The sequence below is a fragment of the Parasteatoda tepidariorum genome, chromosome 3, assembly GCF_043381705.1.
Source record: "Parasteatoda tepidariorum isolate YZ-2023 chromosome 3, CAS_Ptep_4.0, whole genome shotgun sequence".
In the NCBI taxonomy this organism is placed as follows: domain Eukaryota; kingdom Metazoa; phylum Arthropoda; class Arachnida; order Araneae; family Theridiidae; genus Parasteatoda; species Parasteatoda tepidariorum.
Genome location: NC_092206.1, coordinates 88,609,382 through 88,634,837, shown reverse-complemented (window position 1 = coordinate 88,634,837; position 25,456 = coordinate 88,609,382). Strand labels below are relative to the sequence as shown.

At 29.3% G+C, this 25,456-nt stretch overlaps 1 protein-coding gene across 5 annotated transcripts in view; it reads right to left on the bottom strand.

The window, feature by feature from the left end:
- Window positions 1–25,456, bottom strand: part of LOC107455995 (band 4.1-like protein 1) — a 66,440-nt gene that overhangs the window by 23,657 nt on the left and 17,327 nt on the right. For 2 of the 5 annotated variants that reach the window (XM_016073753.3, XM_016073759.3), the window contains exons 1-5: window positions 19,746–19,927; window positions 4,104–4,304; window positions 2,281–2,385; window positions 2,159–2,201; window positions 1,905–1,980 (exon numbers count right to left, since the gene is read on the bottom strand). In XM_016073753.3, the coding sequence (XP_015929239.2) occupies window positions 1,905–1,980; window positions 2,159–2,201; window positions 2,281–2,385; window positions 4,104–4,304; window positions 19,746–19,832 (512 nt within the window). In that variant the 5' untranslated portion in view covers window positions 19,833–19,927. Of the gene's footprint in view, window positions 1–1,904; window positions 1,981–2,158; window positions 2,202–2,280; window positions 2,386–4,103; window positions 4,305–19,745; window positions 20,196–25,456 lie in introns of those variants that run through there. The other 3 variants (XM_016073755.4, XM_071178942.1, XM_016073754.3) reach the window with 2 other exon arrangements.

Genomic DNA, 25,456 nt, shown 5'->3' with positions numbered 1-25,456 from the left:
AAAAAACATCTGGCAGTTAGTAGTTTTGAATAAATAACGTAATTCTTTACATGAACTATCCATTTTAATACTTTAAAAACTTTATAACTCATATAAATGGATTTTGAAAGTTTTAAAATAATTTTTTTTGAAAATGCTAAGTTCAGGATTTTATTACTATTCTTTCCCAGTTAGATTAGTCAATGATTTTGTACTTAATATGTTTACATGGATATTACTGATTAAAGTAAATACCAATTTAAAAGAAATATAACTAAAAATTGAATAAAAATGATTAAAATTATATATACAATTAAAAACATAGTTAATTGTACAAAAATTATTAAAATCATCTATACAAATATAAGCATATATTCAACATAATTTCAAAATTTTTAAGTAGCAAAACCAAGATGTATACATAGAGAAATGAGATTAATTACCAGAAAGAATTACAATTCGTTACATAATTGAAAATTTGACACAATTTGAAATTAAGACAAAGATTTTTTTTTATCTTAATTATGCATATCAGTTATTATAGATCACAATATCATAAAAAATACACAAAGAATATAGCAGATTAGAAAACTAGACATTTTTAAATTTTATATTGCACAGTACAGAACCTGTTATCCGGAAATCAGAAAACCGAAAAACCAAAAAACCGTAACAAAATTCAAAAAATTTTCCCGGCATTTTTTAAAAAAAAAATTTTTTTCCCCATAAGATTTTAGGATTTTTCTTTCTTTTTTGAAAGATGTTTACCTTACCATCGTTTTGGAAATAATCATTAGTGTATTACTTCATTGTTTTTTCTTCTTTTTAAGATTATTTCCAATTTTTTTTTTTTTGTTTTTTGTTGGGCTTAACAACAAAAAAAACGGTTTTTTGTAGCGACTCAGAAAACCGGAAAAATCAGTTATCTGGAATAGCGATTGTCCTGATCGTTCCGGATAATCGGTTCACTACTGTACTTACAAACTTACTAGCTACAGAAAAAATAAATAATCTTCCCATGAGGTCATTCAGTCTGTCTTAAATACTGTGTAAGACAAAAGGATTCTTTTGGAATGAATGATAAATACATTTCCTTAAATAAATTACAATAGAAAAACATAATACAAAAAAGAAGTGAAATCATAAAAGTATAGAAATTTATGAGGGTTATTCGAAAAGTTTTAATCGGTGTAGCTAAACAATAAAGGTCAGTTTAAAACAATTTATAAGACTGAGTAAAGTAATGCTTGATTTTAACTAAACTTAGAAGAGCAACATAGAATAAATAACATGGTCTTCTGATGTCTAGAACATGACAATGCCAGACCTCATTTTGCTACTGATGCCTAAAATCTGAATAGATATTTTGAAGGTGAACAAAGTGACCAGCCACCAATACGATCAAGACTTGACTCGCACATAATGATTTTTGTATTTTCACGATTTTATATCAAATATCGAGCTTGGTAATTACACAATTTAAAAGCCACTTTAATGATTCATGTTTAAGTGACTTAAAGATTATACATCGAAATTCGTATTCGCACGATTTTAAAATGAAATATCGAGATTCGTATTCAGACAATGTCAAAATCAAACCTCGAGATTCTTAGTAATTCGATTTTAAAATTAAACTTGAGATACATTAGATAAAAATTTTGGATTTCTATTTTCAGCTTTCTTTGGCAATTTAATAAACTCATCCCTGTGGTATGAATCAATATAGTTTTATAAAAAGTAAACATTTTTAAAAAAATCTGTGATTTTTCAAACCAATTTCGCCAAAAGGAGGTGGCGCAACAAGGATGAAACCAGTCACAAGAGTTAATCAATGTGTGCAGAAAGTTTATTTATTGAGATATTGTGTTCGCTGAGCTTTTCATTTTATCTAATTCTGTTAATAAGTAAGAAAATCTTAGCTTTACCTAGTTATATCTTCTTGTAGTTGAGCAGGGTCTGGAGGATAAAACTTTACTTCAAAAGAAAATACCCAAGGAAGATCTACAAAAAATGTATAAAAGTTCAAAAAAAATATTTCTCCACTTTGTTAATATATCATAAAAACTAATAACCACAAAAAATAATAATAATCAGAACTAAATAGAATTTTAAAATAGAAAATAAATTCTAAAAAAACAATATCATAGAAATACATTTATTTAGAAAGAAGACAACATACTTTTCATTTGTTTGCTTATTCGTTTGTCAAAATTAATCCAATTCTAGAAAAGAGAAAAATGACACACATTTAGAATGCAATATTATTTGGAAAACCATAACTAAAAAATTAAAGCAACTTACCCTTGCGTCTTCGTTGTCTCGAAAAGTTAAGCCAAAATAATCTTTTTCCATGATGTTCAATTGATCACACATTTTATCAAATAAGTAACCTCCCTTGCTGGCTCTCTAAAATATAAAAATATGCAAACTAATTTAGAAAGTGTTAATTTTGCATTCAAGCAAAGTTTATTAAACAATAATATTTGAGAAAATTTTTTGGTTAATCTTCATTTATTACAGTTAAAAACATCTTAGTGTGGACAATTTTGATAAATTATTAAGTAGTCATTTATTCTAACTCAAAAAGGTATATATGAAGGAAAATTGAAATTAATTTCAATCCAAGCCTTATTAGAGAATAATTATTGACATACATTAATTAATAATAGAGCATTTCCCTATACTAAGGAAGACATTTTGAACACAAATCAATACAATTAAAAACCATTATTCAATTTAGTTTGCTTGATATATATTTCAGATATGTGACCCTCAATCAGAATGAATAATATTGAATTGGATTGCCGAATTGGAATGACGATTTGTCAGCATATTTTAAGAAATGCACGATTAAACAAAAATATGTGGAAAGCATTGCTAAAAAACACTGTATTCAATTAAAGTACTAAAAAATCACAAGTCGGACATTTTTTTTCTTCATTTTATGAAAAAAATCAAAACGTAAACTTCGTATAATAATATGTATGTCTTGCATAATAATATGTACGTCATGTATAATGAGATACAATCTTGGTAGATCTATCTTTAACTGGGGATCAAAGTTTGTTAACTATTTCTTTTGAGATTTGAGAAACTTTTTTCTCCCTGATAAAAATGAAAGACTTATGATTTGAAGAACTACATCCATCTCTTTTTCTTAAGAATTGACCATCATAATCTCCAAATCTATAAACAACCCCCACTCTACCAACATAACACACAACACTATTTATTTCTTTAAAAAATATATATAAAAATAAATAAAAAATTGACGCGCACAAAGTTATCTCTCAACGAGTCAGTATTGTTAAGGGTTTCAATATTCATATCTGATGTAAGTGTACACCAGCATTGCGAATTTACAATATCTCACTGAGAAGATTTGATCAATAAATAAAAAGTTAATCAAGATGTATGTGCGTCCATTTTAGCCATATATACATAAAATGTATTTTACAATAGCAGGGGTCAGTCCAGAAATTTTGTGAAAGGTCCGTTTTTGTAAAATTGTGAAAAAATTACTCGTAATTTGTGAATAGAAAATAAACGCTAAGTCACATTCTTTCAACCAGGGTCAGCCTTTGTGAATTTGTGCAAATAGATCCTATTGCAAAAAAAACTTTTTTCAAGGAGTTTTTAAATTGTGAAGATTATGCACAACACTGTAAAATTATAATTAAAAAAATTAAATTTTAAAAAGTAAACTGCAATTGCTGCTACTATTTTTGAGTTGCAACATACAAATATTTGGTATTTAGAATATACTGCTGAAAGCAGAATATTCATTTCGGGCGAATAAAGGAAGGAGCTTCTGCTGAAGACAAAACTTAGTTCGTTTGCATTTGTCTTTCTCCCCACCCCTTCCTGGGAAGTATTTATTGGATTAACAAAACAATAAGGAAGATAAACAAATTTGTGAAGGGTCCGTTTTTAAGTTAAAATATTTTGTGAAGGGTCCGTTTTTATGAAAAGATATTTTGTGAAGGTTCCGTTTTTCTTCTAAACAGACCCCTGAATAGGGTTTAATAGGTAAATTAATTTTGAATCAAAATTTGCTTATTTAATTTTAATTATCAAATAGAACAATAAATAGTCATAAAATAGTGCACGATATTTCTACATACATCGATTTCTGTTTCATAGTCCGTTCCATCTAGCAATCGAACCTTACTAACTCCCGGTTTGCCTTTACTGGATTGAGACATACGTCTGCCTTTAGGTGAACTTTGAGAAGAGCTAGTTTCATTATCTTGAGCATTCTTTTTTTCATCTGAAGAGGTTTTTTTCTCTTCATCGCCCTTCTCCTCGGCCATTACTAAGAGAAACTGAAAAAAAAAGGCAATTTTTTTGTTAAAAAACCAATAAATGAAAATTCATCTATAAGAAATTACAAATAAATGCTGCAATCAATTTTTATAAAGTAAAGATATACAAGAATGTCACTCCTATTCTTATATTAGTGAACAAGATAGTATCGGGTCGTGGTAGCATAGTGGTTAGAGAACTGGACACCGGTTCGAAGGAGCCGGGGGTTTGATCCTCGTCTCTGCTAAGACCCATCGAATACATACTATATAAGTGCTCATAAAATCTGTGGAATAAAAAGTTCTGCGGCCGGTTGCCGAGCAATAGCATGGGTACAGATATCTGGAGAAAATTTCCTTCCCCTTCTTGTCGAAACAATTGAAGTGCCCTCACGAATGAGTGGTGCTGACATCTACCCGGGAGGTTTTGAGCTAAGACTTACTTTCACCTTTGTGGTGCTCTCTTGTCAAACGAAAAGCGCACCTTCCTGACTTAATTTGAAAACGCCAATGGCTGACAAACTTGGCTTGTCCAAGTGTCATAAGAAACAACAACAGGTAGTAATCAAGGCAGTAAGGGTAGATCTTAATAACTATGTATAATAAATGCCAAAGTTGTACCAGTATATCATCACTTTTCTCATTATAAAATTTCTAAAAAGACCATTTTCATACTTAACAAAAATAATTTGAAGAAAACACTATTATTGAAACCGAAATAAACAATCAATTTAGATCTTGTTTTCTATTTATCTTTTAAACCAATTACTCTTATTTTTCTTGTCACAGAGTATCATCTAGGTAACATGCAGATTTACAAAGGATGATCTGTTACTGTTAAAAAAATTTTATTTCTCAAATTACCTAGATGATTTGCACATTACCTACTTGGCACAGGTTAAACTGAAAATTAATAAGATCTATGTTGGAATAACAGCAACGTTTCTTTTGCTCAAATTGACATATTATTTACTCTTTGAAATATAAATAATCAAGTTAATACAATCAAATAAGCAACACATTAATTGATAGAAGAATTACCAATCAGTTAAAATAATACAAAGAATTAAACTATTTAAAATATAATAACCAAAAAAATTATCATAATCTTAATTATTTATTTTTCAATATCCAAAAATTCGAATCAGGTTAACACAATCGATCAATCAACAAATTAGTTGAAAGAATGAGAGTAACAAATTTTGGAAATTTAACGACACAGACGCCATTAATGTGTACAATAATTAGGTGACACAGACGCCATTAACGTGTACAATAATTAGGTGACACATAATGTGTACAATAATTAGGTAAAACAAGTCTTCGATTCCTCACTTTAACAGATCATCCTAATTAATCTTCAGATTAACTAAGTAATGTACAGTGAGCAAAAAAATAAACGGACCACCCTGAATAACTTTTGAACTAATGATCGGATCTTCACGTTCCAGGACTCAATCTTAACGGTTCGAGGGGTGACCTCAAATATGCTTATTGATTAGTACAGACGATATTTTAAGTTACGAAATCACACAAAAACGTGCTTCATTTTTTCGACGGATTCAGAGTTTTTCGATCTCCTATATTTCAGAAATCCGAATCCGTTGGGGGGGGATGTATGTTTACTCAGAAAAAGTACGTTTTTGTGTTTGATTTCATAACTTAAACGTCTGCACTGCATGTACTTATTTGAGGTCACCCTCTCCAACCATAAGATAGAGAGTCCTAGAACGTGAAAATCCGATCAATAGGTCTAAGTCCGTTATTTTTTTTATTTATTTATTTGTGCACTGTACGTATAAATTAACAGCGGAAACATAAAATACTAATAAAATATTCGATTTTGCTTCTTCATATATTTTTCGAAACAAAAAAAAAAATTTGCTTTTTAAAAATGTTAATAAGGTGAGCGAGCTCTTAGAGCAAAATCCAGTTTTAACAAAATATAGGATTTGGAAAGGAAGCCAATTTTTTTTTTTTCTTTCTTTCTGTATCGTGGTATTCTTTGCATCATTCTTTTTTAAAAAATTTTATTTCAATGTACATTCTCAATTGAAACTGAAAAGCGATGAAATAAGGATATCTTTTTAGAGCACACCAGAGACGTTTCAAGCGCGCCAAGATCGATAAACTTCAGACAGACCATCACGGAATTTCCGTCCACTGGCATAATCTAATGTTGGCGAAAAATCGATTTTCTCAAAAAAAGCGATAATTGCATAGAGCACTAATAGATTATATCAGAGAGAAGAAAAAAAGCACTATCTTTCACCCAAAAAAAAAACGTTCTGCTGTGATGAGAATATCTTAACTTCAATATCAGCACCGATAAAAATCTCAGCTTAAAATAATGATTCATCCGATAACAAAATTAGATATAAAAAAAGGAGAGAATTCGAGCAGATCTATTTTTAAAGCAGTCAATATAAGTTGAGTATTTCATGTTTAAAGCGAGTCAAGGTTGATTTTATTTTAATAGATTATGCAGGCGATTACCTCATAAAAGGAACAACAATTTAATTTCATGAGTTCAGACGTGAAGAAATCACTTTAAATAGGAAGATTACGTCGTCTCTTCGTAGGAGTGGGTTGTTTAACAAAAGCTATCTATAAGTTTCAAAGCGAGGAATAAAGAAAATAAAAGCGAGTAAAAGTAAGAAAAAAGATAAATTGTATAACTGATAGATATCTGATATTAAATAATACGCAAACGACATATTTTCGGAAAATGAAAAAAAAAAAAATAAATAAAAAATAAAAAAAAATAAAAATATTCATGAAATGTTAATTAAAAAACCGGANTATATATATATATATTAGGTTTCTAAGGTATTGAGGCAGAAATCAAAGAACTTCGTCTAATTCATCTCTGCCACCTAGCTAATTTGACCAAGATTCCTTATAATACTGTTGTTATATATAATGGTATATAATAATAGTATATATATATTATACATATAATAGTTATATATGCTGTCCTTACATATAATAGGGAAGTACTATCTTCCAAAGAGCGTGCAAAAATATTTTTTGTTAATTTCGGGGATAGGAAGCAATGAATAAGTTTTTATATCATCAACTGATAACTTAATTCTTTCACGTAATAAAAGCATTTTATTAGTTTGTGTTTCACTATTACATTATAATAATATCGCATTATTTTATTTTATAACTTTCGTTGAGCAGCCTACCCAATTTTAACTTTACGACTACCAATGTTCAACTGCGTGCCTTCGTAATGTTTAGCCTAATACAGAAGGCAAGAGAACTCCTGGATCATGTATTGGGAGAAATTTGCCATCGTGGAGGAATTTTTAAAGGAACCCCACATTTGCGTTACATGGAGAAGAAAACCAAGAAACTTCCAACGGTAAGCCTGTTAGCAAAAGGACTAATTTATGATCCATCTACCACTGAATATATCTTACGTCACTGTGGTTGGTGCGAACCGTGTTCAGAATTCGTATCGACTAGTCAGTCAAAGCCGAGATTCAAATCCGGGTCACCTTATTGGGAGGAGAGCCCTCTATCCTCTGAATTACAACATTATTGTAATTATAATATTACAAAATAATTTGAATTAAAAAAAATTTTTAGCAATTTGAATTAAAAAGCATTTTTTTTCTTTTCAAAGAAAAAAATCTTGTGAAGTTTCGCACACTACGTCTCCTTTTTAAAAAAATAAAATTTCATTTAAGTAGGATTTCATTTTAAAGAGCCGGCAGGGAGCTAAAAACTGTAATTTAATTTTGTTTCGTAAATTCAAAAATTTTATACCTATTAAATATACAGATCCAAGAAAAATATTTAATAGCACTTTAAGGTTACTCGCATATATTTAGCAGAACATTTCAGTCAATCAAAACGAGATCGAATACGTAATTACATAATATGTGGAACCATTACAATACTATCCTCAAGGTTAGTAATTAGGAAGCAATTTTTCGTCTAGAAAACTAGACCTTGACCAAACACTGACGCCATTTACTAGACGTTCTTCATTTTCACTTTCCTACATTCCAATTATACGTTAAAAAAAATTCACATAGGCTAGAGTTCATAGAATTTGAAGTTTGACCGCACCAACATTGGCATGGATTAAATCTAAAATTTATATCAGTTATTTTTGATTTGTGAGCGGGGTGGTGCTTTCTAGAGGAGCAGCGTAATTTTCTACTTGTCATGATCTTTTTTGTAATTCATTAAAATGTAAATAAAATTTTTAAAAAATTGAAAAATATATAATTCATTAAAAAAAGGACCTTATAAGACGTCGCATTCAAAACAAGTTTAAGAAAAGTTGTCGCCAATTGAAAACATTTGGGACCAGGTGGGAAAAAGTAATAAAGATGACTATAAAGCTATAAAAAAAAAAAATTTTTAAAAAAGAGAGGGTGCGCTAAATTATTTAAAATATGGCGACGGCATTGTGGTTCGGGAAAAAAAAACACTAAGTTCAAAACAGCCCAAAAGACCAGGGTTGCAAAAAACCCACCTGCCCAATAAAACCTGCCCGGGTTTTACTGGGTATAACCCACTCTGAAAAACCCACCCTAAAGTGGGTTTTACTGGGTTTTTCTAAGATTGATTTCTTTTTTCATCCCCTGTTATATGAAAGAGCTATTCTATTGAAATATATATGTAATCTAGCCTAAAAAAAAATTAACCTACAGTGAAGAAACTAATTGTGTTGGAGACTGGAGAGTCACCTTGCTGGCTAGATTTGACTGTATGGCCATTGATTCGCTTTTTATGCAAATAAAAAAAATTTCCCCTAACATTTTTTAAGATTAAAATATAAATAAAAAGTAATCCTGTGTTAAAATAAGTTTCAAATGTGTGACATATGTGAGTACATATAACATTTTGTATCATGATATATGAAGAAACTTTTTTCAGACTTTCACATCAATTTATTTGTATTAATTATCTATATGAAGTCAATTTATAAATTAAACTTAATTATTAATATTAAAATAAGTTTTTTTAAAATAAGGTACTTATCCCTGCCCTCTCTTTTGAAAACCCTCTCATAAAAACATGAAAAACCCAGAAAAGCCCAATAGAACCCAGAAAAGCCCAATAAAACCCAGAAAAACCCACCCGGGTTGGGTTTTTCTACAAAAACCCGGGTTTTTTACAACCCTGCAAAAGACAAAATAAATAAATTAATAAAAATCGTTTCAAAAGTCATAATAAAAAAAAGAGAATTTCGTAAAACTTCAAAAATCATTAAAATTCATTAAAACATAAAAATATGACGACATGCAGCTAAAATATCATTAACAGTCAGTTAAGTACTAAAAAATCTGGAATAATCTAAATTCCTCTGTAAGTTAAAAATAAAATCTTCGATGAAACGCTAATAATATTGTAAACTTAAAATATGTTATTCAATTTTCTTAAACTTCAATGAAGTAACTCGTACTGTGTATTTTCAAAGATATCTAGGTAATTAAAATCTATAGTTTAAATAAAAATAATCGCTGCTTTATTGATTGATATAAATAAAAGACGTTTCAACCACTTTGCTTGGATAATGCCATTTAACAAATTGCATTTTTTTAAACAAAAATTTATTAAAGATTTATTTTAAATTTAATAGATAAAAAATACAGACTATTTTCTAATTAAATATAGCATAGTCATAAATATTATGAAGTGGAGTAAGTAAATAAAACAAATACGTTGGAAACATAAATATTAAAGAAGGATTTCTTTTTTCCGAAGTTAATTGTTTATTTTGGATGATCATGTGACTATTGTGATTGCAACTACACTTCGATTAATATTTTTAAACATCCATAAATGCCAAGCGTAAAATAAAAAAAACAGCGCAGACGACTTTTCCACAAGTAAATCGATTAAGATTATACAAACAACAATTAATAGCTTTTATGGAATAAATACTAAGTTTATAAAGTCGAGTCGACTGAAAGATAAAACCACATGAAACCAACAACTCAATCACTTCTATCTATATAAATTATTTTACAGGAAGTAATTTATATAGAACTACTAAGGAACAGTCATTACATTTAAGAACAGTCAATATAAATTACTTAAAGATGGAACACCGGTTACTCCTATTGGATACCTGCAAGTGACGTCATCGTTGGTTAAGGTAAATTATGGTATTTGTCGATTCAGAAGCCAATAAAGGTTTGACACAACACATGCGTGACGTCACTTTTAGGTATCCAATTAAATCTGATTTAAATCACATGGTAAGGCTTAATCACTTACTTTTTCTCGAGGTGCAAGTACCCAATTGAAACAAACAAAAATTAAGATCAGTGGCAACTAAAAACACCATGAATAATTTTTGATATAACGATAAGAATTTCGCATACATAGTCTGTGAACAAAAATAGGTTTTCTATAAAGCAAATTCGAATTTTGACCCTTATAATATGAGCGAAAAGAGCGTAACATAAAATTAAAAAACTAATAAAAAAAATTTAGCATGCTTTATTAGACTAGTTTATCCAAAGTTATATTAATAATAATTTTTTAAAACAATGTTAATTATCTATTTTAACAATGTAAGGTATAAAAGCTTTATTATTAAATAATTATTTTTAAATGAAAAAGGGTATTAATTGGTTATAGGGACTAAGTGTTGGCGACTACTTCACAGAATTGACACTAACACGAACATTGATTCCTATGATATATGTAATTAATTCAAAATCATTGATATTTGAATTATAGTGAGTTTAATAAGCTTTATTCATATCAGTTATCTTATACTATTTATCGGCCGTCTTGTTATTATTCAATAAGCTTTACTTATATTATTAGTATTAATAGCTGATGGTCTAGATCAGCGGGTCCCAAATGATCTTTCGAGAAAAGTTTACACATAAAATAGTATAGGAGGGTAATTTAGAAATTGCTGGGGTTAAAATTCAGTTATTACATAATATTAAACATTTTGATAAATTTTTAAGGTGATAAGTGAGTGCCATTTCAAAACTCATAGTGCCCTATTCAGAGAGGAAGCGCCCTGCCCTTTTTAATTCCTAGGGAGAACTCTGTAAGGTATACTAGATATAGCATAAGGTATATTATTTTAATCATTTTCAGCTTATCTATATACACCAGAAAATTGATAACAAGACTAGATATAGCATGAGGTACATCATAAGATATATATAAGGGATACTAGATGTAGCAAAAGGTATATTATTTCAATAATTTTCAGCTTATCTATATACACCAGAAACAAATTCATGACCAGATATAGTATAAGGACTGCAAATTAATCCCAATTTACTACATAAATCCTAATTTAAGATTATTAATAATAAAACGAGGAAATCTTCAACTCCCGAAGTTGAATGGTACAAGACCCCGATTCGACTAAAACACACCAAATGAAAGCGATATTACATATCATAGATAAGCTAAACTAACGAATATCTAGCTTAGTCTGAAAGACTTGACAACTAGTAAGTTATTGCATTGCAATCAAATGATATAAAAATCTTCTTTGCATAAAAATTATTTAAATTACATATAAATAATTATATTGATTTATATGCAAATTATTCAAATTTGCACATAAATCAATTATAATTTTTTAAAAAAAAGAAAATCTGAATGGAAATAATGCAAAATTATAAAAGAATATAAATTTAAAAAAGAGTTCTACTCCCTTATTCGCTTATTATTTTATTTTACTTCATTTACGGTGAAACGTAAAGAATTCTGAAAATTTTGTATTCGAAAAGGCACACCCAAATTTTGTTTTGTTTCGCTTTAACTGCTAATAAAAGGTTGTGTCACGTTCTTTAAAAATCGTTAGTCCGCAATGGATCGCCATGGCAGAATATTTTGAGAAAAGTACATAGTTCACAAGTATATTCAACGAACCTAGATCATAATAGCAGAACCATTAACAGGAATTTCAGTTTCAACTATTTTTCATACATTCAATACTGGTATAATACCCCTTCCCAAAGGAGTAACAGAAAAACAACATTTATGAAGCGTAACTCGGAGTTAGTTTTAATTTAGTTAACAAATTAACGACGCGAAACGTAACGAGATAAACATTTCGCTTCCAAGTTCCGCTTATAAAGATCTGAAAATCAGGATACTGAAAAAGCATATTCATAAAACTCAAAGCTGAAAATTTTTGACAGCCTTTATCTTTTAGAAATGACAACAGGCAATTGTTACGAATGCATGTTGAAAAGAAACTACAAAATAATTTAAGAAGTTTATTTTGCGTAGTGGACTTTATAAAGTTCGAACAAAATTAATCATTACTGCCTAGTGATAAACTTACTTCCTTGTAAGGTTAGTCAATGCACATATGCCGTTAAAAAAATCGATTTCGGTTTTACATGAATTGACAGCACGCACATCTAAGGACAATGTCCTAATACGAACAATATTGTATTATAAGAGCTAAGCACGCGTATGGATACAAATTCTCTTTTCGTAAAGCAACATTGTTAAACACAGTAGGGTACAAAAATTACACTTTATACCAAAAAAATGATCCCTAGTAAATGTGGGAGTTGGCAGGTGCGATTATTTAAATTTTTAAGGGATAAAATTACTTAGCATTTAGCATCATGCAGGTATAACTTCCAATGAGTGTTGAATTGCATTCATTTTTATTTTTAGATCAATAAAAAAAATTATATAATAAACTTTTCATGCCGTCAAAAAAATTTCAACTTTTAATTTTAATTAGTTAAAAATTATGAATGCAATAAAATAATTCTACTTGCAACGGTAAAACAAGTCATGCAAGGGTAAAACATGATTTAAGAATTCTGTCCGTCTGGTTGACTTCTGCTGCTTAACGCTGTTTCTCGAAGCTCTGTCGCCAAGGAAAATAAAAAAAAGCCACAGTTTAAGTGCCTTATGCTTGAAACAATGCGATGATTTTAAACATAGATATTATCTTGCCGTGAAAAAATATCTGTGCTTTAAAACAAATAACTTACATATTTTTAAAGTTATTAAACTTTTCTAAAAATCGCCAATTTGGCGACATTTCCCCCCTAGATGAAAATTATCAAAATCACTGCCGTATTCTCAGTTTTTTGCAAATTTTTAGGAGCCCAGGTAATGCAGTCCTCCAACGCTTTTCATTTTCACAAAACTGTGGCTTTTCTAAATATTGACGTTTTGCGCCATTTTCAATAGCATATTATTCGCATAAAAACATTTCATATTACGACAGAGCCTTCGGAAAACAGCTTTAACTAGATTCACGCACGCTGTGCAACCTGCACATGACGTAAGAAAATCATTTAGTGACTAAATATCTACGTCTGAAATACTTTAATACTAAGCGTGAATACATTAAAGCAATTTTATCCGTGAAAAAAAACTGCATGAAATTATAATTTTTATTTGTTTACTCCGAGGTAGATTTGAAATGTGCATTCAGTCGCATTGCCCATTACATAAAAGAAAAAAGTAATAGTTATAGTCAGTTTATATTGACTCATATTTTGAGTTTTATTTGTTTTGAATCTCATTGGATACTACTATTACCGTTAATTCTAAGATCATTTTACTGATGGCCGTAGGAGTTTTTTTAGGCTTAGAACAAAAAATTAAATATTATACGTAGAAGCCCTGTATACATGAATTTATTAGAATTTCAAGGATTCAACTTTCACCTAATAAATTCAAACATTAGAGCAGAATTGGACCAACCTCAACATTACAATAAAAAAAATTTTAAAAAAATAGTTTTTAAATATTTAATTCTTTTCGAAAAAGCTTTGTTTGTTTGTTTTTTTAAAGATGTAAAATAACAAGAATTTGTTTGTTCTTCTACACCTAAGGATTTTCAATGATAATTTCTTTTAATATTTTTGTTTTATTTATTTTTTAACAACAAGATAATTCTGTGATTAATATTAACAGTGATTAATCTTAAAACTAAAATAATATTACATACTCTAGTTAGGTAACAACCACGTTTTATTTATTTTTAAAAAAAAGTAAGAATGATATCTGGTTGAATACTCGAGTTCGAAAAATCCTTTAAGACTTAAAATTAGCGGTAGATTAGAGGATAGAAGAAAAAAAACTTTCACAGTACAAAAAGAAACAAAATCAATTATAGCGTCATTACGCATCAAACAAGTAAGAAAAAATTAAAGGGAAAAGAAAAGAACAGCTACAATGAAAAAAGATGAAAAGATTAACACACCAAGCGTGCGAGAGAGGAAGAAAAAAAACTTTGATAAATCAGATACGTATATTGTAATTCGTAAAATAAAGAAAAAAAAAATAACTATAGTCAATCAACCGATTCATTGTTTGTTTATTGCGTGAAATATGTTTAAATAACAGTGACATACCTTCTTAACCTTGTCAGCGTGTTATAATTTATTCCCTACCTACATCAGTGGGAAAAATAGAAAAAAACTGAAAAATGACAAATAACACGAAACAATGCCAAAGGACATTTCTTTTAAACCGTGAATTTGACCTTTTCAATATTCTCCTAGGATGCCTTAAAATTATAGTGTCAATTTCAACTTGCAATAGCAATTAATATAAATCAGATACAGACAAACACAACGTCTTTGAGAAAAGTAAAAATTTTTATTAATTTACAAAATAACACTCATCTTGATATTAGATTGAAAGCACTAAAGTTTGTCACTGATTTTGGATCACGAAAACACATTTTTTTTTCTCCTCTGATGCAGATGGTCATATTATACTACAGACACATTAATATGTATCAATTACATAGCTGCCAACTTTTCGGCATTTTGAGAAAAAAATTATTTTTAAATTCAAAGTTCTAGAAAATATATATGTTTCATTTATTCTTCGCATTTATAAATTTAATTTAAAATGCTTTTAACCACCACTGAAATTAAATAAATTAAACATTCATATAAATGTATGATAATGACACTATTGTGTGTTGCAACTACCCAATTGTAACGTTGAATTACTTTAAAATATAGAATAATCAGTTGAAAAATAACAATGGGATACCTGCAAGTAACGTAGTGTGGGTATCTCGATCCTGATTGGTTGTTGAAACGTGGCATTTGTTTATGTTAGCAACTGTTCTTTCTATTCTATTTCGAGTAAACCAAGCCCGTCAAGTATCAATTCTCTTAAGTGCCACATTCTAAATTCTTTCACCATGATTCTTTCTCAAAGATTTCAATTCTTTCATTATATATTTACACAGAGACTTACATTTTTCATTGTATATTTACACAAAGACGGGTACGAAGTCACGTGGAACATAAACTAATCATGCATCGAAGTTGCCAGGTACACAAAACAAAAATATATCACGGCAACAGTAAAATACATTTAAAAAAAAATAAAAAAAATAAAAATTAAATAAAAGAAGTACACGAGGAAGAATTATATTTCAACTTAGCTCAACTTTAATGAGCCATTTTGCTGATAAAGATTAGCTGGCGATGACGTCGTAGGTAACATGTGTGGGTATGGGAGATCTTCTTGAAATGCAAGTACCCAATTGTTAAACTTATAAGCAAAAATAAATTATATTTGATTTTAGATGAGTAAGAATTTTTTAAAGTTTATATTCAACCTAGTAAGACTGGTAATTCCAAGTGGTTAGTTCCAGACGTGACGCATGAAATTAATTAATATATTTCAGAGATAAAATATTTAGTAAATAGGTATCTAAGTCTGAAATATTTTAGTGCCCGGTTTGAAGACATAAAAATAATTTTATTCACATTCATAAAAAAAAGCTGTGTAAAATTGTTATTTCTAATTGTTTCTGACATGGAATCCCGCTTTAGCATCCGCAATCACATAGAAGTGATAATACCTGTGTCAAAAATTCCTGCCTGATAACAAAAACATCATTTTAAATAATACATTTCCTAAAATAGGAAAAAATGTGAGGAAGTTAGTCATACACTCATTATATTATCTCTAAAAAGAAGGGGGGAAAACTAAAGAAATGTTATCAGATATCGAACACATCATCACTAACGTAAATTAATGATAGGCTTATCAATTTCTGGATTCGCTGTCAATTGCTACTTCGGAAAATCACCAGAAAGAATAAAAACTAACAGATAAAGCCTGAAGTTTTATTAAAAAGATTAAAAATCGGATGGCAATAGAGCAGAAAAAAGACCAGAAACAACGAAAGGAGGAAAAGAAGCTTATTAACTAGTTTTCCTTAAAAAACACAAATTAAAAAAATATTATTTTAATTGAATTAAAAAAAATTAAAAACTATATATATCTCCTATTTGAAGTGCAAATTACGAGAATGATATTTAAACTTTTAAATTTTGAAGTAAATCGTATAAAATCTGATGAAGTTATCGTCTGCGTTTCCAGACATCTCAAAAAAGAAGTCTTATAATATCAAACATCCAGGAATTTTGTTTCACATTGTATTTAGTTTAAATTAAAAGAGAAAAAAAAATGCATAAAATAGTGTCACAAATCTCATAGAAAAAACAAACTTCCGAAACGATGTTATATACTGAAACATATGATGGAACAGTAAAAAGATTTTTAATGGAGGTTGGTCGATTTTAGAAGTTACCTCCATTGACTGCAAAATGTTATCGAAAGTACATGACTTTTCGCAAACGATTTAAATTTTATTTAATATCATTTCCTTGACGCGGAAATGCCACTTGTGTGGCGTCATGAAAACCATAAATTCATGAAAGCATTTAATTTCATGTCATAAAAATTAGTTTGTAAAACGGAACTCTAAGGTTCCGTGGAACACCATTAGGGAACCGCTGCTATAGACAAATTATCAGCTAATCCTCAATTTCCTTTTTTTCCCTTTCCAATTTTGAGAAACAAATTATGTACTTAGAAAAACTCATCTCCAACTTTCTTTAGAGAGAAAGCTTTTTCAAACACTAGTTTCAACAATAGAACAACAAAAAAAAAATTTACGTTTGTTACAAAAGTATTAAATTATTATTATTTTGTTAGTTTTCTTAATTCCGCGGAGGAAAACACCTTAAGATTGTGAAATAAAAACCTGTCATCAGATGAATAGAATTGCTGCACTCGCTAAATTACAGTCTTTAGTTCGATCTGAAGGTTCAAAAGGAGTTGTCTTATCTAAATTTCGTCTTTTATTACATACTTAGTTATTACACCTGGCCGATAAAAGAGAAAACACAAAAACAGAAGAAATCAAAACAACAATGGAATATTTTTTCAAAAGTACTCCTTACATATTCCCGAAAATTGGGAGGTCTATAATTAAAAATAAAATAATATAAACATTCCAACCATTTATTATTATTATTTTGCATTTATTTGTTTAACCTCTTCACGACTGAAGTATAAATAAATATAGCAAAAAATTTATTTACAGTTTCGAAATCCAGTTTTACTGCCATAAGTCATCATAAGATTTTTAAAAAAAATTAATTATACTACCAGGGGCTAATAAATTTAAGTACACACGTGGACCTCAGGTTTTAACTAAGTAAAATAATAAAAATATTTCAAAAGTTAAATTACACCTAAAGTAGAAACAAACATGCATAATTTTATACTATTATGGTGTATTTAAATACAATGATAAATATATTTAATAATTAGTTATAAAAAATAAAATAAAATAAAAAAAATACGAAGTTTCTTTAATATTGAGATGCAATAATAAATGCAATACTTACTGTATGAAATTTCAGTTTCAAAACTATTTTAATTATGACGAACGCAAAATAAAAAATTATTGAAAAAGAATCTAAAATCAACTATTTAAAAAAAAATTAATTCTTGGGGGTATAAAATTCTCAAATTATGGAGGGGGAAAAAACACAAAAAGTTATTAAATATGTACCTTAATGTCAAACAATTAACTAAAATACACATAAAAATAGTACTAAAAAGATTTTAAATTGAATACTCAAAATACTGAGATTTCATGTGACTACTACACTGTTATAAATTTCACCATACGTACCAAGGTGCACCTGCATGTTCTTGTCTGTATTACTTTTAAATATTAAGTAAATATAAATTTAAAAGCTTCACACAGATCGCAGAACTACTAAGTCAAAAGAAAAATATTATTTTCAAAATAAATAAATTATATAACATTTAAGATTAGTTACAGTTTCGAGCACGTGGATTTAGGCGTCATATTTCGAAATCACTTCTGTTTTAGTGGAATTTTACTCAAATAACTTACATCAATCGCGGAATCCCCACAAAATTTAAATATCCACGAATGTTTCAGTGAAGGTGAAACTATACATTTTTTTCACAGCGTGTTTTTAGAAGCTAAGAAGCGAAAGGGAAAGTGAAGAAAAACTTTGTGAATTGCAAAAAATCGAATTTTGTAAATAGAAATTTAGATCTTCCGGGTCTTTGTTTTTAAAACAACAATTTTACCCAATCAAGTCGAATTAACAACAAGTTGTCATACTCAGTATTCTGTGAGATAATATTCCGGTATTTGGAACAAGATTTGCCAGTATTCTATTCCACGAAAACAATTAGTATTTAGGAGTGACTGCAGTCACTGAGAAGGGTCTTGCAACCCATAAATCAATCTAAACCCTCATAATGACTGAAATCTAATTACAAACTCCTGCGACTCTTGGATGAAATACAGTCATTGTTTAAACACTAATTTAATTCTGCGTTAAACTAATCTTCCTCGTTAGCACCTTCTCTTCCGAAGTTATAGCGGATCATCGTGAAATCAATACTTTTGAAAATAATTAAGTAAAACAAATATTTTCAGTTACCAAGAACCTGTATAATAGAAATTAGGGTTCGTTAATGGGCGTTTCCTAAATTATTTTATAGTAAAAATGGACTATTCATAAAATATTTTCGGTAGGGCATATACCGAAAAAAGGTCAGTTTTAGTATTATTTATCCCTAACCCAATCACATAATTTGGGTTCGAATCCCAGCGATAGCTGTTCGATACGAAATATCCTCAGTGGTAGACCGTGGGAGATAACCGTGGGAGGTTTTCGTGGTTTTTCTCACCATGTAACGCAAATGCGAGTTAGTTCCCTTAAAAAGTCCTCCACAGAGGCAAATTTCAGGCCAGGAGGTCCCTTGTCTTCTGGGCTGAGTTCAAAATTACACGTCTACGGAGTTTAACATTAGTCGTAAATCCAAAATTGGGTCGGCTGTTCAACGACGTTTATAAACATAAAATCATCCATAAGCAGAGCAGAGGACTGGCTTTAATGAAGAAAATATTTACGTTTTTACTTCAAGCTCGGTTAACAGTTAACGTAGCTAAGTCACAGAATGAAAATTTGACTAGTAGTCCATCGCCACGATAACGTACGATTTTCAAAAAATTACAAAAAACAGGGCATTATTTTCAAACACTTACAAAAACAGAAACTTGGATTCAGAAAATGACTAGATTTTTGACAAAAGCAAAACTTTTCACAAGAAATTTAATCAGAACCCTATTTGCAATTCAAAATAAAAACTTTAAAGAATACTTACTCTATTTTTGAGATTTTTCTTTATGATAGCGACAGGAAAACGTAATTTTTTCCAGAAATTTTTCCCGCGTTTTTTAGTTTTACTCATATTGAAACAAATTTTTCACAGAATGTTTAAAGATACACAAAACTTACAACTGGATATTTGAATCAGATAAAAGCAGCTTTAAAACGGTAAAATCCAACAATGATTCAGAAAGGAAAATAAATCCATTAAACGATTCGATATTTATTGCTTTGTAGTTCAAGAAAAACATTTGAACAAAACAAAAGAATCCAAATATTTTTATTCTACATGTACTTTCACCACAAAAGACATCGTATATAGCATAAAATAGAGTAAGTTTGGATTGGAAAATAAAAACCTATTTCTTCAAAAAACCTTCGGATTTTATGGTCTACGTTATTTCTCACACGCGGAGATATAGCCATCTCATACTGCAGAAGAAATGAAAGACCATAAAATCCTAATAAAATATTTGTGGACTACGACTCAAAATCATCAAATGCAATTTACTGATACGAATCTACAAGAAATACTTCGATAACGGTTGACCTTAAAGAAAGTGTTTCTTTCTTATTCGAAAAAAAAGTAAGAACTACTTTTTTCTTTTTGAAGTTGATATCTATCTATAAAATTTTATAAGAAATTAGAACTAGAAAAAAAAATTTAAAATGCTTAAAACTAAAAAGCAGCCTTTATAACCGGTGTTTAACCGGTGACCCATTTTTGGGTTTACATCTATCCATGTTTAATTCAACAGCCTCGTAATTTTAACCACAACCCAGAAGACAAGGGAAATTCTGGATCAGACATTCGGCCAAAATAGCTTTCGTGAAGTACTTTTTGATGAAACCTACCCACATTTGCTTCACGTGGTAAGGAAAACGACGAAAACCTTTTATAGTTAGCCAGACGGCAAGAGGATCCTAGCCCACGAAGGATATTTTAAGCCAGCACTGTGTTCAATGCAAGCCAGGGGCAGACAGCGAATCAATCAATCAATCATAGCTAGGCTTTCTATCCCCTGAACCACCGACTCTGTAAATGCTGCTATTTGAAAAAAAATTCAGGGCCCAGATTTTTTTTAACACGCAAATTTCAATTGTAGTAAAAAAAAAATGCAATCAGTTAAAAAAATATTATCTTTGTGTTAAATAATAACATAAAAAGCATAAATAAAAATGTAAACAGCAGTTTCGATAATAGTATTAGCTAGCATCAGCGATGGGACAGAAATAAGCCTTCGTTTCCTACTTCATATCCCTCAACATCTTCATCAAAAACTCCCTCTATATCTTAAAAATAAATCAAGACACCTGATTTGACTATTTCACTCAGTCTCGCACGGTAAATTTAACAGATCCATCATATTCGCTTAGATAGTTCTTTGCTGCATGATGATTTCGAAAATGTTTTTGAACTTCGATTATTTGGCTCATAATTGTTTCAACAGAATTAGATATATCATTTCCTAAAAGAGTTAGAAAAATAACATGAACAGCCAGCCGTAACTAAAAGTCAATTCATTGATCAGTTTGAAGATCTTGGCGCATTTTTTCTTTCTTTCCATTTTGTGTTCACTATCACTTACGAAACTTAACCTTACTATTCGATTTCACTTAGGCTTCTTTTCCTAAAGATAACCAATAGTTTGATGTTTTTTTAACGATTCTAAGGACACAAATGACAAGAAAAAAGAATTAGCACTTGTCGATATAGAATTCATAATAATTGGCTCGTTATGTATATTGGACCAATTATCTTGAATTAATGTGCATTTTGGCCATCCAATTCTTTTTTTATTATTTTTTCTACTTTATTGTTCACTTCAATCAACAGTTCTTCTGATAACTATGATTCCCAAGTTATGTAACACGGTCTTAAATTACTAAAAAAATTTAAAAGAAATAATTTTTTGAACAATTGAAAGGAATGTTGCATGTTCAGGTATCAGACTAGTTTCGACAACTTTTTAAAAAAAAAAAAAACGAGTTTGTTTTATTATGTGTAAAAACTTATAAAACTAGCAATTATCGTTATTATTTTCTTTTTAAAAGGCCATTTTTAGTTAAAAATAAGACATATTTTTGCATATACGCTAAACACTGTAAAAATAATTTTATCGCCTAAAACAAAAAATCCTTAGAGGATTTTAGTCAGAAGGCTATCAACTATGTTCTGAACTATTATCTTAAAAGCAAGTGATTACAGAGTTAGGGATCAATGTAGTTAAAAAAGCAATTTTTTAAAAACTTCCGCGCTAGTCTTTGTGCATAAAACATGCATAAAAAATGAAATTCTACTTTTTTTTTTTTATCTTAGTCTCTGGTTCAAAACACGCGTGTTACCAACTTAAACACTCACGAAATATTGTAGACAATTACTTTAAAAACCACGAGATATGTTTAAAGTGAAGTAAAATGTGAAAAAAATTGATTTTGAGATAAACGCATTTAAAGACTTAAAATCATTAGTCTATCCCCTGTTTTCACCTTACACAAAAACAGATGTAACTTTGTAAATAATTATAGGACAAACAAAAGTAAAGTATTTTTAGAAAGCTAAGAAAAGGGAGGATTCTAAATTTATAATGAACTCATTTTCTAAAATATTGCTCAAAATCATGTTATTGCACTTCTCACCTTAAAAAAATTGCTACATCCATATCTAATGCATCATTTGTTTCTCCAGAAATTCTAAAGACACACATTACCATCAATTTTTGTTTGACGAATGGATTTCTGCGAATTAAATGATATGATTTTAATTGCATCATTTTCTTCTGATGATAATACACTGTCACTTTTTTTCTTTCTTTCAGAATTTGATGTTTTGTGGGTTTTACAGTTTTCAAAATTAGACTTTATTCTTTGGACCTTACCAGTGACAAGCTTCTCACTCTGTAAACATTTTTGACCTATTATTTTCTCGTATACTCCTATAGGGACCTACACTCCTTTCCCGTAATAGGATCTTTCTTCCTATTAAGCTTACTTATGCAAAGTAGTTAAATTGTTGGAAAGCAAAGATGTATGTTTTAAAAACTAACACAAATAATTAGATACTGGAACAAAACAAAAAATTATATCACACTATTTATGTTAAGCACAAAGCCAATTCACTTCTATTTTATTGTTGCACTGCATTTTAAATATGCGTTATTGAATAAAAATAAGAATATATAAGATGGTAATAGGCATATATATTCTTATTTTACATGTAAACTTAGATAATTAGTTCATCAAACATATCAAGAAATAATCATCAGCAAATACTATATTGTTTGTATACATTCTAAATGTATGTATATACATAACAATGAAGAACTAGTTCTGTTTTGACCAGTTTTGACAAATTTGACCTGTTTAAACCAGTTTAGACCACAAGCCTGGTCAAAAAGAAAAATAACTAATTTTTTTTGCCAACCCTGAATAACATCAAGCACAAAATAGTGTTCTTAGAGCAAACAAAAACAGAAAATAGTTTAAAAATACTAAAAATAATTTTTTTTAAAGAAAAGAACAACAAATCCTTTTTATTTCCCCTATCAATTTTTAACATCTACATCTTCCAAAATCTAATTGCCATCTAACAATTTCCCGGTGTATTACAAATGTTTAACTTAAACTCTAAAAACAATAACTAGATATTCTTTTATTTAAAATAATTATTTCCTTTAATACATAGAGAAAAAGAGAGATAAAAAAAACTTAGGAACAGGCAGATCTGAAAAGTAATATTTAGAAATTAAATAGGCAACGCTTTCTATTTCTATGACATATTGATAAACCATTCCCAGAAGGCCTTGCCAGACGATTTTTTTTTAAGGGATGGAGCAAGCGACACACGCCTACAATTACAGGAAAATGTAACATCTCTGGCATCCTCCGTCTTCATCCTATCCTTCTCTTCCGAGAGGAGAAAAAAAGTAGTAAGCAAAAAAAGAAAATTAAAAGAAAGGAGCTTGCTACTATTTTAGAAAACATTTAAGACTCTTTTTTTTAAAGAGGAAATGAAAAACTCAGAACGAAGAGCGGCTGCATCAAAGTCAGGAAGTAAAACTTTTATTTCAATGAATTTCATTTCAATGCAAGGCCGTGAAATAAATTGGGATTTAGAAAAACAAAACTATTATACGAAATCTACTAGACTTAAAATTATTCATAGAACCTGAATGCATTTAAAATATTTTCTCTTTTTTCTAAATTCCGAAAAAAAATTCCTTAAAAATACTTCAAATTTAATGAGAGAAATGCCTTTAAATCAACTATCTTTATTTATCTTCTTATGAATTGGATTCACCTGTTTCCCATCGTCCATTAAAATCTAATGTTACTCTAACTCTAAAAGAGCATAAAAATAAAAATTCTTCACTTAATTTTTGGAATAATATTATACAATATATATTTACTTTAGACAATATTTACTTCACTTTAGATAATATTTGCTTTACTTCACTTTAATATTTACTTCATAAATACTTAAAACTGTGTGGAGATTTAAAAGAATCAACGAAATTTCAAATGTAAAGAATCAAAGAAGTATTCAAAAGAGCCTTAGTAGACTGGTATTAAAAGCAATGTAAAGAAATTTTTGGTTGCTATCTCAAAGTCGAAACAATTTTCAGTTTTAAAAAAATTCTTTGCATAATTTACTAATAATTCTCTTAGATGGAAAGTTAAATGCCTTCTTCCTTACATTTTAACGAATACGAGCAACAGTTCGATTTTATTTTATAACCAGCTTTGAACGACCGGCCCCATGTTTAAGTGTACGACTAACTTTGTTCCAACTACATAGCCAAGTGATTTTTAATCAAGTCCAGAAAACAAGTGAACTCCTGGATCAAGGCATCGGGGCAAACTATGCTTGGTGAAGGACTTTTTTTTTTTATGGAGTGTTGGTGTTACACGGAGAAGAAAATCGCGAAAATATACTGTTAGCCCAACGGGAAAGGGATTTTAACCAGACCACTGAGGGTAATTTACGTCAGCGGTGTGGGGTAGTGCGAGTTGGAAGCAGAATTCGTATAGACCAACCATCGCTGGGATTCAAAACGGAATCACCTCTTAGGAAGGCAAGCGCATAATTTCCTGAGTCACAGCGGCTCTAAGATCAATAGTTGGTAAATCTTGGTCAACAGTCAAAGCTATAAAAACATGTAAACACAACGGAAATTAAGACATTTTCAGAGCTGTTTTGCATTAGAATGTATTGTTTCGTGCAAGTTAACTACAATATCGTTCAAATTTGCTAAACTTTAATATGATAAGTTAAACCATTTCATATCACATAAACTTGATTGCATGATACTATGGTTCAACTTTAACAGAAACGTGACTCAATTCAACAAATTATTAAGTTTGCAGCTAATTTGCACTGTGTTATGGTTCATCTTTAGACTGATTATCCCGAATAAACTGATACCTGTTTAATTGTTAAAACAAATATCATGAAATTTCTTTAATGAGTGGAGAAAAAAAAAATCAGCACTGCAAAACTCAGGTATTAGATACAATGCAGCAAGAAAACATCTGGAAAAACACGAATTAGATAACTACATAAAAAAATGGTTCCGCATTGAAAAAAAAAACTTTCTGAAAGAAACACCGAACTCAACAAGAAGACAAGAAACAATATATTTTAATTACCGTCAATTTTTAAGCATAATAGAAACAAAACAAAGATTCTAACGTTCTAGTGTGATG